General features: G+C 47.7%; 1 protein-coding gene across 1 annotated transcript in view; it reads right to left on the bottom strand.

Moving 5' to 3' along the window:
* Nucleotides 1–5,129: 5,129 nt before the first annotated feature.
* Nucleotides 5,130–12,278, bottom strand: part of GLRA1 (glycine receptor alpha 1) — a 39,781-nt gene continuing 32,632 nt past the window's right edge. The window contains exons 6-9 of the mRNA XM_050905235.1: nt 11,527–11,664; nt 10,797–11,011; nt 9,996–10,142; nt 5,130–5,444 (exon numbers count right to left, since the gene is read on the bottom strand). Coding sequence (XP_050761192.1) covers nt 5,130–5,444; nt 9,996–10,142; nt 10,797–11,011; nt 11,527–11,664 — 815 coding nt within the window. The remainder of the gene's footprint in view (nt 5,445–9,995; nt 10,143–10,796; nt 11,012–11,526; nt 11,665–12,278) is intronic.

The raw sequence follows: 12,278 nt of genomic DNA, 5'->3' as shown, positions 1-12,278 counted from the left end.
GAAGACTTAAAGGATCTGAAGTAATTCTGAAGATGCTAAAATTAATGAACATTAGCTTCTGCTTTGGTGCTCATCCTAGCACCCTGAAGAACAATCAAGTATCTCAATTTTCTACTTAAATAGTATACTGTCTCCGTACAAATGACGGAAATCTGTTGAAGCAGCAGCAGCACAAGATACCCCTTACATCTCCCTTTGAGAAGAAGACAGGAGAGTGTCAGGTGCTTTCTAGCAGGGAAGGGATCAGATATTTCTTTCACTGAACTGAGCTCGGTGGGATGCTCCGGCAGGGCAGGACCTGCTGCTTGCCGTTACCCAGACAGGAGATGCACAATGTCCAGCTGGCAGGCAGTAACCCCAGAGCTGCAGCCGTGCTGGTAGGATTGGGCTTGAGGGAGAAGGGGTCCATATTGCGTTATCCACTGCTGCCGGTAACGAGGTTTTGGAGTAAGGAATGGGATATTGAAAGAGATTGTCTGTCTTTGGCACAGGGATAAGAACTATGTTTTATTAAGGAATGGTAGTACAGTACAAAAATATGATTTATAAAATCTGTGAAAAATATGGTACCCCTTAAAATAGCCTTTTCTCCTTTCATATGTTCCTTTCTTTTTAAAAAATATATATTGTAAATACTTCTAAGATTTTTTCCACTAGCATATTAGGAAACCAAGCAAGGTCTTCAAATTACAGTCAAGATAAAGGACAACCAACAGTGAAATTTGAATTGTTTTGGATTTGCCTTAAAATTAAAGATCTTCAGAAGAGGTAGAAGAAAAGAAAAAAAACTTCCAGAAAAGTCTGGGGAAAACAAAAAAAAATGTTTCTGTTTACAGGACATGAGAATATTCAGCATTTGAAATTTTTTGAGGCTTTTAGGAACAAAGTCCCCCAGCCCTGACCAGCAAAGGCTCCTAGGACAGGAGGAATGAGGGCACTACCAGACCCATGAAGCGAATGACCCTGCCTGTGTGTTTAAAGGCAAGCTGGTGCTTTGCCAGGGTCAAGGCTAAGCCTTGCAGTCTGTAGCAGACCACGTGCTTACTGGTCTGTCCTGGACCATCTTCAACACCTCTCTCAGATTTCCATGGTACCGGGATCCCAGATGGAAAGCTGCTTTAATCAGGAATTAAAATGGGAAAAACTCATCTACCTGACCAAAAAATAGTAAGTTTATCCTACTTTTTTTTTAAATTTTCCACAGTTATATTTATATATAAGGAAAAATAATTCCTGCTCATGAAGTGATACATTTTCAGCAACATCTGGAAATAATATTGTTTGGGATAAAGCTCTCTTTTTCCAAAGAGTCCAAGTGAATTAGGACCCTATTTTCTCTCTTTCTTGCCAGACTGACTGCTGTCTATTTTGTTCAGAGGTTTTGCTTCTGAGCCTCGTTCTTAACAAGAGCTAACAATTACCAAGTTAAATTCCATCAATATGCCTGGAAGCTACCCTGCAATATCAAATCCAGTACATTCTTATTAATAAATATAAATGCTGGCACTATTAAAGCAGCGTACTTTGAAGATGAGATAGGTTATCAAAGCAAGTTCTGTTGCAATACAGAGACTAAACACAGCCTAGTACAGATGGAGAAAAATGTTTGATTTTGAAAACTGCACAGACTTGCCAGGGGCTCCTAGGACAGTCTAACGTCTTGTCTGCATGGTGAAACTCTCTGGCAGGACATCTGTGGGACAGCTATCTCAGCACCCTCAGACCTTTGCCAAGACCCCAGCATGTTTCATGTTGGGATGCGAGTGCTGCTCGCTGTCACCACGCAGGCAGCCCTGGGGCTGGAAAATGGCCCGAATGGAAACTGGCTGCTTAATGAAGAGAAAATAACGCTGCTTATGGTGAACATCAAATGTGCCTAGTGGTTGGCAGGGTCGAACCGGATGCAAAGGCAGCTGGTAAGCGTGTAATTCTTATTTCAGTCCCTAAACTCCCATGGGCTCCACTAGCAGCTGAAGTGCTTCTGTATGAGCAGGAAATGCAAGCATCTTTCTGATGATTTCTAGTCCCTAATTTGCCTTCCTCTGGCCTTACTCAGTGCCAAGAAGTGACACTGGAGCTCTAGTGAAGCAGTAACTGTGAGCTTATCTGCATCTTCAAGCAGTAGGTCTAGGATGTACATGGGATTCCTCTTCGGTCTCAAGGCCCTTCTCTAAGCTGGAGCAGAATGAAGCGAGGTGGAAACGTATTCTCCTTGCTCTGGTCTTGCCCTTGGGATGTAGGATCAAAACTCACTTGGGTGGGAGGATGGCGCACGGGATTTGTTCACAACCTACAAGCAACTCCTTAGAGCGGCTCCAGTTAGGAAGGAAACCCGCAGCCCTGCGGCTGGCTGTGCCCTGGTGAGCCATCCCAGGTAGCCCTGGGGAGACTGAGAAATTGTGTGAACCACAACCCAATTGCCCGACTCCTAAGTGCAAGGTCTGGGCATCAAGGCAGGACCTTTTTTGCCCAAATGACTGTGATTTGCGGTTGTTCCCGGGCGTGAGCAAGGAGCCGCGGTGCGTGGGCTGCCAAGCCTCTGCCCTGCTGCTGAGCAGGGAGGGGAATTCCCTGGATTTGCTCTTTCATCTCAGACAAGGACGCGCTGTTTAAAGCAATCGCACAACCCGCAGTTGGCACAACCGGCCGTCGCGCATGCAGGGAGAGTTCAATAATTCAGCAAGCAAAACCAGAGCCAGTGGCAGACTTGGGCTCCAGCCAAGGCTCGGAACGTTGTCCTAGCATCAAATAACGCCTCTGCTCGACAGCTTGAGATCTCCCTGCTTGGGAAAGCACCGTCTGCCAGGGGAAGGAGAAATCCTCAGCCCGCAGGTTTTCTGCTGCTCCGATAGAGGGAAGGGGCTAATGTACTGGTTCACACTGGTATCACATAACCTTTCCCTATCTCAGCAGTGCAAAGGGACTTGGAAAGCTAGGTGGCCTTTGCCAAAACATTAGGAAATATTGCCATTTGCCCTAGTCCACACAGTGACCACCATGTTCTTTTCTTTTTTTCCTCCCTTTTTTTTTTCCTTGGTTTCTTTCTTTCTTTTTTTTTTCTTTTTCTTTAAATAAAGTGTATTTAGTGCTGGTGAAAGGTGCTGAATTGGCAACCTTAGAGATGGGTGCCCCTCTACCCAGCCCAGGAGAGCCCTGGTACTTTCTCTGGCCTTTCTCCTCTTGGCACCAACCCTGGGCTAAGAGAGCTCGCAGGTCCCTGTGCTCCCCGGCCCTCTCCCATAGCTGCCTCTTGCTGCGCTGGTTGGGACACCCGTGGCTGAGCACAGACTCCCACCTCCTGTCCCAGGCTTGGATGCTGCTGACCTGGGCCAGGCTGGACCTGACAGTGCCGGAGGGTACTCTGCTGTGAGCTGTTCCAGCTGCTGTGGAGGATGCAGCTTCGGCAAGCGGGAGCCTGTCTGTTCCCGGAGCAAGCATCAGATCTGCAGCCCAGGTCAGCTGTGGTCTGGTCCTGAGCAGGAGGCGGAGGGAGAAGGCGGCGAGTGGAAGCACCCCTCCTTGGGTGCCACTTGTCTCTCTGCCTTCATTTAGTGCCTAATCCAGACCTGACCCCAAGTGCTTCAGTGCAGACTGATTGTCTCTTCCTTCATGCTCTCTTTTACCCGCCGCGCTAAAGTGCAAATGAACACGACTGAATCGCCCCGGGTGCTGCGGCCTGGCTTGCGCCCAGGGTCCCAGAGAAGCAAGTGGGGCATCAAGCCTTTTACTTGCCCATGCCAGCCCCAAGCCAGGCTTTCAAATGACGCCCTGGAGGCATTTGGCGTGTTGCCCCCCAGCCCCAAACGCCAACGCTCAACCTGTGCTACTACTTAGCCAAAGGGAAACCCCTTTGCTCACCCATTCCCACCTCCCTCCCCCCCCCTTCCCTATCCCACCAAACTGTGCCAGCCTCCCCCGGGACTCTGCTGGGCAGCAGAGAGGAGCAAAGCAGCCTGCTCCACCTTCCCATCCGCGTTAAAGCTAAATGCAGCACCAAAATAGATACAAAAATAGAGTTTTGGGTCCATCAGCCCAGCTTCGCTATTAATATTACTGCTATGAAATGTCTGAAAATAAGAGCCTCTCTCTCTGTACACACCTTCCCCCCCCCCCCCCTTACTGACAGTATTGCCGTTCGCCCGGTCCTGTCGCAACAAGGCATGAATATGCCTGGTTTTGCTATATTTTAAATATAATTTCTGCTTTAACTCATCCAGTGCTTCCATCCCCCCATTGTAAACAAACTTGGCAGAAAGGGGTTTGGAAAAAAAAAAAAAAAGAGCTGTTTTAAAAATCCTTCATCGTTTCTAGTGTTCTCAATAGTATTTCTGCCTCCTGGGACTCGAGTCCTGCCAGGTCGTTTAAAAGGACAGAAGGTACCTGCGATTTCTGATGAAGGCCCTGATGTCCTTCTCGAGTTTCCCATTGGATGCTCTCTGATGGGGATGAGAGAGATAATATATTTGCTTTCCTCTATCCAAAAGTCACAAAGTGTTTGATCGGCAAACCCGTGACTAAAAAAAGTAAATATATAAAATAAACAACAATCCACAGCCTCTTTCTTAAGTTTCCCCTCTATCCAGTTTTCAAAGTGCAAAACCTAGAGAAGCATAGAATGATTTTCTTGGGTATTTTTTTTCCTTTTGTTAGGGCTCTTTTTCCCCACGTGCTTGACTGGTATGGCCTTTCTATAGCAAAAGTCAGATAAAGCGTAATTGCAGTTGTTTCTGCACATGGAATTATGAATCATTCCAGTGACTTGAGAATCTAAGCTGTTAATAGGCTAAAAAAAGGAATTTTTTTGTTTCTCTTTTTTTTGATTGTTTTCTTTTTGCATTATAATTAAGCATGAATATATATTAATATATTACACTGCTTGGATTGCAGCTGGAGCAATCCAAACCTTCCTATGCTGTAAAACTAACCCCCACCCTGCACTCCCCAGATCAAGAGCTTTTTTTCTCCTCCCTGTGCCAGTTATCCTCAGTTCACACGATTAAAAGTCCCTCCCAGCCCCCCTCCCCCTTTTTTTTAGTAGATATTGCCACATTCTTAAATTCATGCATTGCTGCATTGCTATTGCACATATATAAAGGATTGCTCACTCCCTCCCAGCTGCTCCCCGTCCCTCACTGGTTGTGCACATCCTCTCTGCGGACGATCTTGTAGATGATCCAGTAGAAAATGTTGAAGATGAGGAACGCCATGGGGAAGCCGATACGTGAGATCTTGTCAATCTTCTTGGCTCGCTGAATGAAGAGCTTTCGCATCTCCTCGGGGGAGCGGGACGGCGGGGAAACCGGGTTGGCTGTGTTGTTGTTGTTGGCACCCTTGACGGAGATGCCATCCTTGGCTTGTAGGCAAGCTGGTCCCATCCCGTAGGCAGTGAAGTTGAACCTGCCTTCACCAGCTTCGTCCTCCTGAAACAGATTCAGCATGGGACTCTACTTAAAATGAGATATAGACAGCGCACCCTCGCTATAAGGCTCTCCACTGACGGCTTCCTGCTCTGCGAGGGAAAGACGCCTCCGTCAGGCCCCGACCTCAGCGCCCTGGGACAAACCCTCTGCTCTTGGGAGACCAGCCTTATAGAGGGGTGCCAGCTGTGTGATGCACAGATGCAAATCAGGGGATCCAGGCACCCCATGGAGAACAGGACTGACTTCCACCCCACTGGGGTCTTTGACATACTTGAAGGGTTTATGGTACTGCTTTCATTTTTCCAATTGCATCCCCTGTTTTGCTTCTGCCTCTCCCTCCCCTCCCGCTCCTATCAGCACCTTCTTTGCTTTGCCTGTGCTGTATCAGCTTGCCCAGAAGGAGTGGGCTCCATGTAACTCACGTAGTGGAAGCCGCAGCGTGAGACTTCCTACAGAGTTACATGGATGCGCAGGCGCCGAGACCTGTCCAGGAAAAGACCTCTGCAGGCAGCGTGCAACCAGCCCTCCGCTCGCCTGCCCACGGGACCCCCTGAGCCCCACAGCCCCTCCCCACAAGCCATCTTCCAGGTGAGGAACAGAAGTGCCCTTCTGCGGGTCAATGGTAAGACATGGCTGCTTGTGCTACTTCCAATTATCGAGCAAGAAAAATAATTTTCCAGTCTAAAGGCAAATGCTATTGCTGTTTTTTGGTGGAGGCCTTGCAGGCTTCTCAGAATGATTTAGCCCTATTTTATCGAACACGAGGATGTAATCACAGGGGAAACCAAGTTTGGCCATAGTAATAGAACCAGTGAGTTGCAGAGGCAGGGTCAGAAACCCAAGTCTCTTGACTACGGCTCACCGAGGCTAATTCTTAGACCAATGGCACTAATGATCTGTCACAGAGGCTGATCCATGCTCTGTCCCCCAACACTGACCTGGGTCTCCCAACACTGACCTACCGGCCCCCTCCATCGTAACCCGCCTGCCCGACGTGCCCTGCTGCCCCTTCCTCTCTCCTTTGCAGAGTGTCTTTTCTGGATGGCCCCTGTATCGAGCGGGTAGCTGCGTGGGATGGAGGCACTGTGCTGGGGGCCTGGGGCAGAGAAGCAGAAGGGAGAGCACGCTGGCATATCTGAGCAAAGCAAAATAACCCAAATAAAATCAAACCTTCTTTGTTTGGGTTTTTTTGGGAGGGTGGCAAGCTGGTGAGTTGTATGACCTACCAGCAGGCTTATTTGTTTCGGAGTCCTGGCTGACACAAATTTGCAGGCCTTTGGATAATTCTTTCCTGCTCTGGTTGTGTCCCCTTGGTGTATCTCTGGTCCCTAGCATCTGAGACTTGACAATCCTTAAACGTCTTTCACTCCTAACAATGCCTCTGTGAGGGGCAGTGCACTGGCTGGGGAAACTGAGGCACCAAAAATTAGGACCTAGCTGCTCTCAGGGCTGAGTGACTCCATGTGCTGAACATCTAGTAAGTCACTTTGTGAGCTGGGAGTCAAGGTTCACAGAAACTCTTCTCCTGGCTCCCTTGGAGAGATGTTTTTCAACTAAAAGGCTGATTTTCTGATGATAGGCGATGCAGGCGTTCCACTTTTCAGGCAGCCAGAACCTGCACTGCGGACGAGGCGCTGGCAGTGAGGGCGGGCAGGGACCTGGCGGGGTACGGGCTACAGGGTCCACTTCTGACCTTCCCGCTGCCTGGAGGTCAGCAGATGCCTCCAGCGGTGCTGCCGGCTCCTGCCAGCGCCTGCCGGCAGGTGGCACGGGCAGGCACAGGAGCCCCGGGCTGTGCCGGGGGCTGCGCCTGGGGGGCAGCAGGCACCGGCATCCCTCAGCGCTGGGGCATCAGGGAGAGTTTTGCAAAGGTCCCTCTCATCCCTAACTTGTCCCTCTTCCCTTACCTGGACTCCTTCGTGCAGCTAATAACGTGTGCCTGGACTGCAAAGGCCTGGCTTTCTGAGATGCTCAGAGCTTATAGAGCTTCTCATCACATCTGTATTATGGGGGTTCAGGTAAAACTCCCTCTGCTCTGCCTCTGCACAAACACGTGTGCACTGACATACATCTGGTTTAACCTAAATCACTTAATTCCCTAATTTACTGAATTTCTTTCTCTTCTCATTGCCAAGGAGCCACTGGCTGTTTTCTGTGGCTGATTGGTTTTGTGTGAGTGCCGTACCCAGGATGGAGCAGCTAATGGTGCCTTTTTCAAGGTGCCATATCAAAGGAGAAAGGCAAAGATGTCACCAACCACACTGGGCTGGCCTCCTTGGGCTGGATCTCCAAATAGACACAGTGGGTCTGATGATGGTGTCATATTAACCAGACTGGTCCATACCTCAAAGAGACAGTAACTGTCCCTAGCCATCACAGTCCCTACATCTCCCCACGCCAGGACTCGTCTGCCCCAGTAAATACAGACAGTGTAATGGGTTCAGAGAGAGCTGTCTAGTTGATCTTTCTAGTCTAATCCTCCCCTCCTTCCAGAGGGAAGGAGTTAAGAGGTGGCTCTCAAATGGAAACAGCCAATTGAAACCTGGCAAAAGATATTTATTGATTTGATTTTTAGTTTTTAGAGAGGTAGAAACACTCTTAATGATGAGAGTAAGCTAGCAACTTGCATCTAACTCTGAGGAAAGTAAGAAACAGATTTGTCTGGATTCACTTGTATTACGTGGCACATGGTCCGGTGCATTGAGCTGTGAAGAATGCCTAGTAGGTTTTGATTTGGGCAGACCTAATAAATGTGGGCATGGGCTGGTCCTCTCCCCAGCTGCCTCTGCGAGCATGGACCACTGCAACAACTCACTTGTTTTCAGCCTGGCATGTCATGCCTAAACCAGGCAGAGCTCCCCAGACAAGTCGGGACATCAGGACCGATCTATTAGGTTCCTTGGCAGCTGCACTAATCCGTTTGCATATTTGCAGTCAGCTCCTAGTTTTCGGATGAGCCTACAAACCTTGTTCATTTTGCTTTTGTGGTTTTGTTTATGCATTGTTCCAATTAAATTGCTGTGAGATTGGGCAGGGATTGTAATAGCAGCCTTGTGTTCAATGGAACATCTCTGGCAAATATCTTTTAAACTCATCTGTATATTAGTATCTTTTTTTCTCCTTATTGTTTTATCAACAGAGCCATCTGCATACAGCAGCACAGATCCAGAGACAGGATGTCTGAATCTAGATGAAGAGATAAAAGCACTATGAGGCACCCATGTTGGGTGGTTTTAGCTTTGGCTCTATTAAGCGGGCTGCATCTTCTGAACCAAAACTGCCTCCATTGATTTTGCGATGGCAGCGTCTTGCTCTGACCAGACAAAATCAATGGGTGCTGACGGTCTAATCTGTTACTTCTTTTCCCTTGCATTTGTCCAACACTTTTCATCCCTGGTCCTGACTGGGTTGGGGACAAGTGAACAATTATCTCCTGTTTTGCAGATAGGACAACAGAAGCAGAGAGAGGCAAATCTACAAAGAGATGGGGATTCCTGCTCCTGAGCCCTCACTGCCTCCTGGAACGGTGGCAGTTCTCCAGGCACACACTGTGAACTGCCATAGGACAGCTTAGACCCTGGGAAAGACTTTTAATGGCTGGGACAGTGAAGCAATGGAATAGGGGGGTCTCTAGATGGGATGGGTCACCGAGGGCTCTTTAAAATAGAGGGTAGACAAATATCTATGAGGAATATTTTAGGTAGACCTTGGCGGTCTCCTAGGGGCTCTCTTGAGATTCCCATCAGCAAAACTGTCTATGGGTTTTTTGCTTAGCAAATTTACTGTTTTTTAATGCTAGCTTGAAGGCAGCCTCTCAGGCCTGGTGCTGAAAATTTGATACCACCTACCTGATTCTACTAGTTAATTAAGGACAATTTTTAAGCGCCTTTGGTCTTGTGATCACAGTCACTTTTATGTTTCTTTCTAGTGCATCCTGTGAGGTGAGATCTTTGCTGTGATACCTCAGCCTAAAAGCTAGTAGAGTCCAGGCTGCAGGAGATGCGTGTCTATGGGACGTGTGCATGCTTGGTGCGTCAGTCATGGTGAGTAAGCATGGAGCGAGGCTAAGGCTGAGAATAATGCTCTTTCCTTCCGAGAGGAATTTGCAGTCAGTCTGAGAAGCAGAAGCTTTTGAACACAGAGATGACAGAGACAAAAGAGGTGTCACTTACCTCCGGGCTAATGTAGGCTGTCTTGTTGGGGGATGCTGTTCTCTGATACACATCCCTCACACCTCCCTGCCTGCCTCCCCCCTCAGCCCTCTCTGTGTCTTCTGAAGAGGAGAACTCAGACCGGAACATTGCTGTGTGAAAATTGTTCTGTTGAGAACAACCCTTTTGGCTTAGACCACTTGGCTAGCTAACAAAAACCAGCTTGCTAGACTCCTGGGGTCAGCAGACTGTTAGAAGAGACACAATTCATTGAAGTAGCCCTGCTTTTTGATGTGTGACCCTCCTTAACATCTGACCATATACTGAGGACTTCCCTGGGAGCTAGTGGCTCAGTTCAGTTGACCGTGTAGTGATGTTCTGCTGGGAGAGATTCCAGCCGTGTCCTTCATGCTTTATGTATTACCTTATGGTGCCTCCTCTTCCTTCTGAACCTGAGCAGCTCTTTGTGCTGCCGAGACACGAAGTTGACGGCAGCGTACTCTAGAAGTGCGGAGAACACAAACAGCAAGCACACGGCCATCCAGATGTCTATGGCCTTCACATAGGACACCTAGGAGTCAGACAGAGAGACTGAGATGGCGTGGCTTCTTCACCCAAATGCCTTTTTGCTTGCTATTTTACATGTTACTCCCAAGGTCTTTGGAAGGAGTTGATCAAGCCATGATATGGATACCAAAATCTAGCTCATTTAACATGAATGTATTATCAGGCCACTGAAACTGCTCTTAAGTAGCAACAATTCCACAGTTTTTAATTTATCCAGGTCTTGATTGTGACGGTTTATATGCAAGGAAAATAGTAATCCAATCTGATTATACCAGAAGCCCTTCATAACAGGGAAATTCAGTACTATTATAAAAGTATGATGGTCAAGTGAGTGAAAAGGTAGAATGTAGAGTGCATATCCATGTGTGGTTGTTGCAGGTGTCTGTAAGGTACGGAGCTCCTGGCTACTGGGATCTGTGGTGGATCTTGGGATGAGTGCTGAATCTTAGGGGAAGTTTTGCTGCTAGTCATAGCAGTTCTGCTAAAACTTTTGCAGGAGGGGACTGGAATTTGTTCTGCTTGCTCTTAAACTGGAATAGGGCAATGGCAGCAGAATGCCTCTTGTGTTGAGCAGGAAGATCTATGCGCTGACTTACTTATGTGCTGTCCCCAGAAAGTGCACATTTTGCCCCTCTGCAAAGATAAGTGTGTTCCCTACCTTGGGCAGTGATGCTCGGGAACCAGAGCTCTGTGTGGTCATAGTGAGCACTGTGGTGATCCCCAGGCCAACACGAGCAGGTGCAGCATCCATATTGATCCAGAAGGAGATCCAGGACAGAATGACAATAAGGAGGCTGGGGATGTACATCTGGATCAAGTAATAGCCCATCTGCCGCTCCAGGTGGAAACGAGCCTCTATACAGGTGAACTTGCCTGAGAAAGATGGGAGATACAAGGAAGATTACTGATAAGGCACGGTGAGCCTCCTGTTTTCAGCTATTGTCTGGGGACTTCCTTGCATTGCCTAGAACCAGAGCCTTGTTAGAGGAGGAAAATAACAGCTGTTGCCTGGTTCTGAAATATGAATGCACAACAAGAAACTCTTGGCAGTATGTCCTTTGTCACTTAAATTTCACCTGCTCCCTTGCATCGAAGATAAAAGAAGATGTTGGGAGAGAAAGTCCAGACCAAACACCCTTGAACTGATGCAGGTGTTACTGGGGACAAGAGGGTTCCACACATTTATGTCTGTTAGCTGTTTATTGCCTATATGTGTGTATATTTACTGGTAACATATCTATGTGTATTTATATATATGTTGTCCCCAGCTGTGTAGGACAAGGCTTGTATCACCGGAGTGCCATCAGACATAGCAAGAGACTCTGGCAAATGCACAGTCCTGAATTCCTCTCTAATGAACCCAGCAGCTAAGGGTAAACAGCACTGACCTGTGTTGTAGTGCTTTGTGCAGTATCTCAGGTCTTTTTCTTCTTTGAGGATAAACTGAGGCAATGTCAGCCCATCAGCAACTTGCACGGCTCCTTTTTCTTGCCACTCAAATATGAGATCATTCATGGTGTAGCCAACTGTTGAGAGGAGGGGACAAATACCATGTGAAATACATTAAATACTGATCTGGAAAGGGACAGATTTGTAGAAGAAAGCTATGCTTGGAGGCAGGGACTTATCCTGGCCTTCCTTGGCAATGCTGTAATGAACAGGATTTGGGTTGAGGCAGAACTGCTTATGCATATGGTAAAAGCTAGGGTAATGACCTGCACTGGAGCTGTAACGGTGTGCAATGAATTGTCTGCAATAAATCACATTTTTTCATGAATTTGGCTTGTTGAGCTGTTTGCTATTTTTTCAAACTTGACCTCTTTCTCTGAATGAAGTTGTTCATCGTCTTTCCCTCCTTTGGGGTAAGCAACATGTACAAGGGCAAATGTGCATCCAGAGAGAAAAAATCCCATTTGCAGCTGAAAGCACTTTCACCTTTCTCCTCCAAAGTGAAAGGCAAATGTAAATACAAGCAAGCCAGGGCTCCTCTCGTGGGATCTTTTAAGGTTTGGCTTCTCTAGGAAATGTCACATGTGCTGAATGAATGGAAAATCCTGAGCAAGTGGTTCTTGACCAAGCCTTCAAGTGAAGGCTGAACTGGGAATGGGTTGCAGCTGGGGAGGGAGATGGCAGGGAGAGG

This window comes from Gymnogyps californianus, chromosome 14 (genome assembly GCF_018139145.2).
Source record: "Gymnogyps californianus isolate 813 chromosome 14, ASM1813914v2, whole genome shotgun sequence".
In the NCBI taxonomy this organism is placed as follows: Eukaryota; Metazoa; Chordata; class Aves; order Accipitriformes; family Cathartidae; genus Gymnogyps; species Gymnogyps californianus.
Note: the sequence above shows the minus strand (reverse complement) of the source record. Positions and strands in the feature narration are given on the sequence as shown.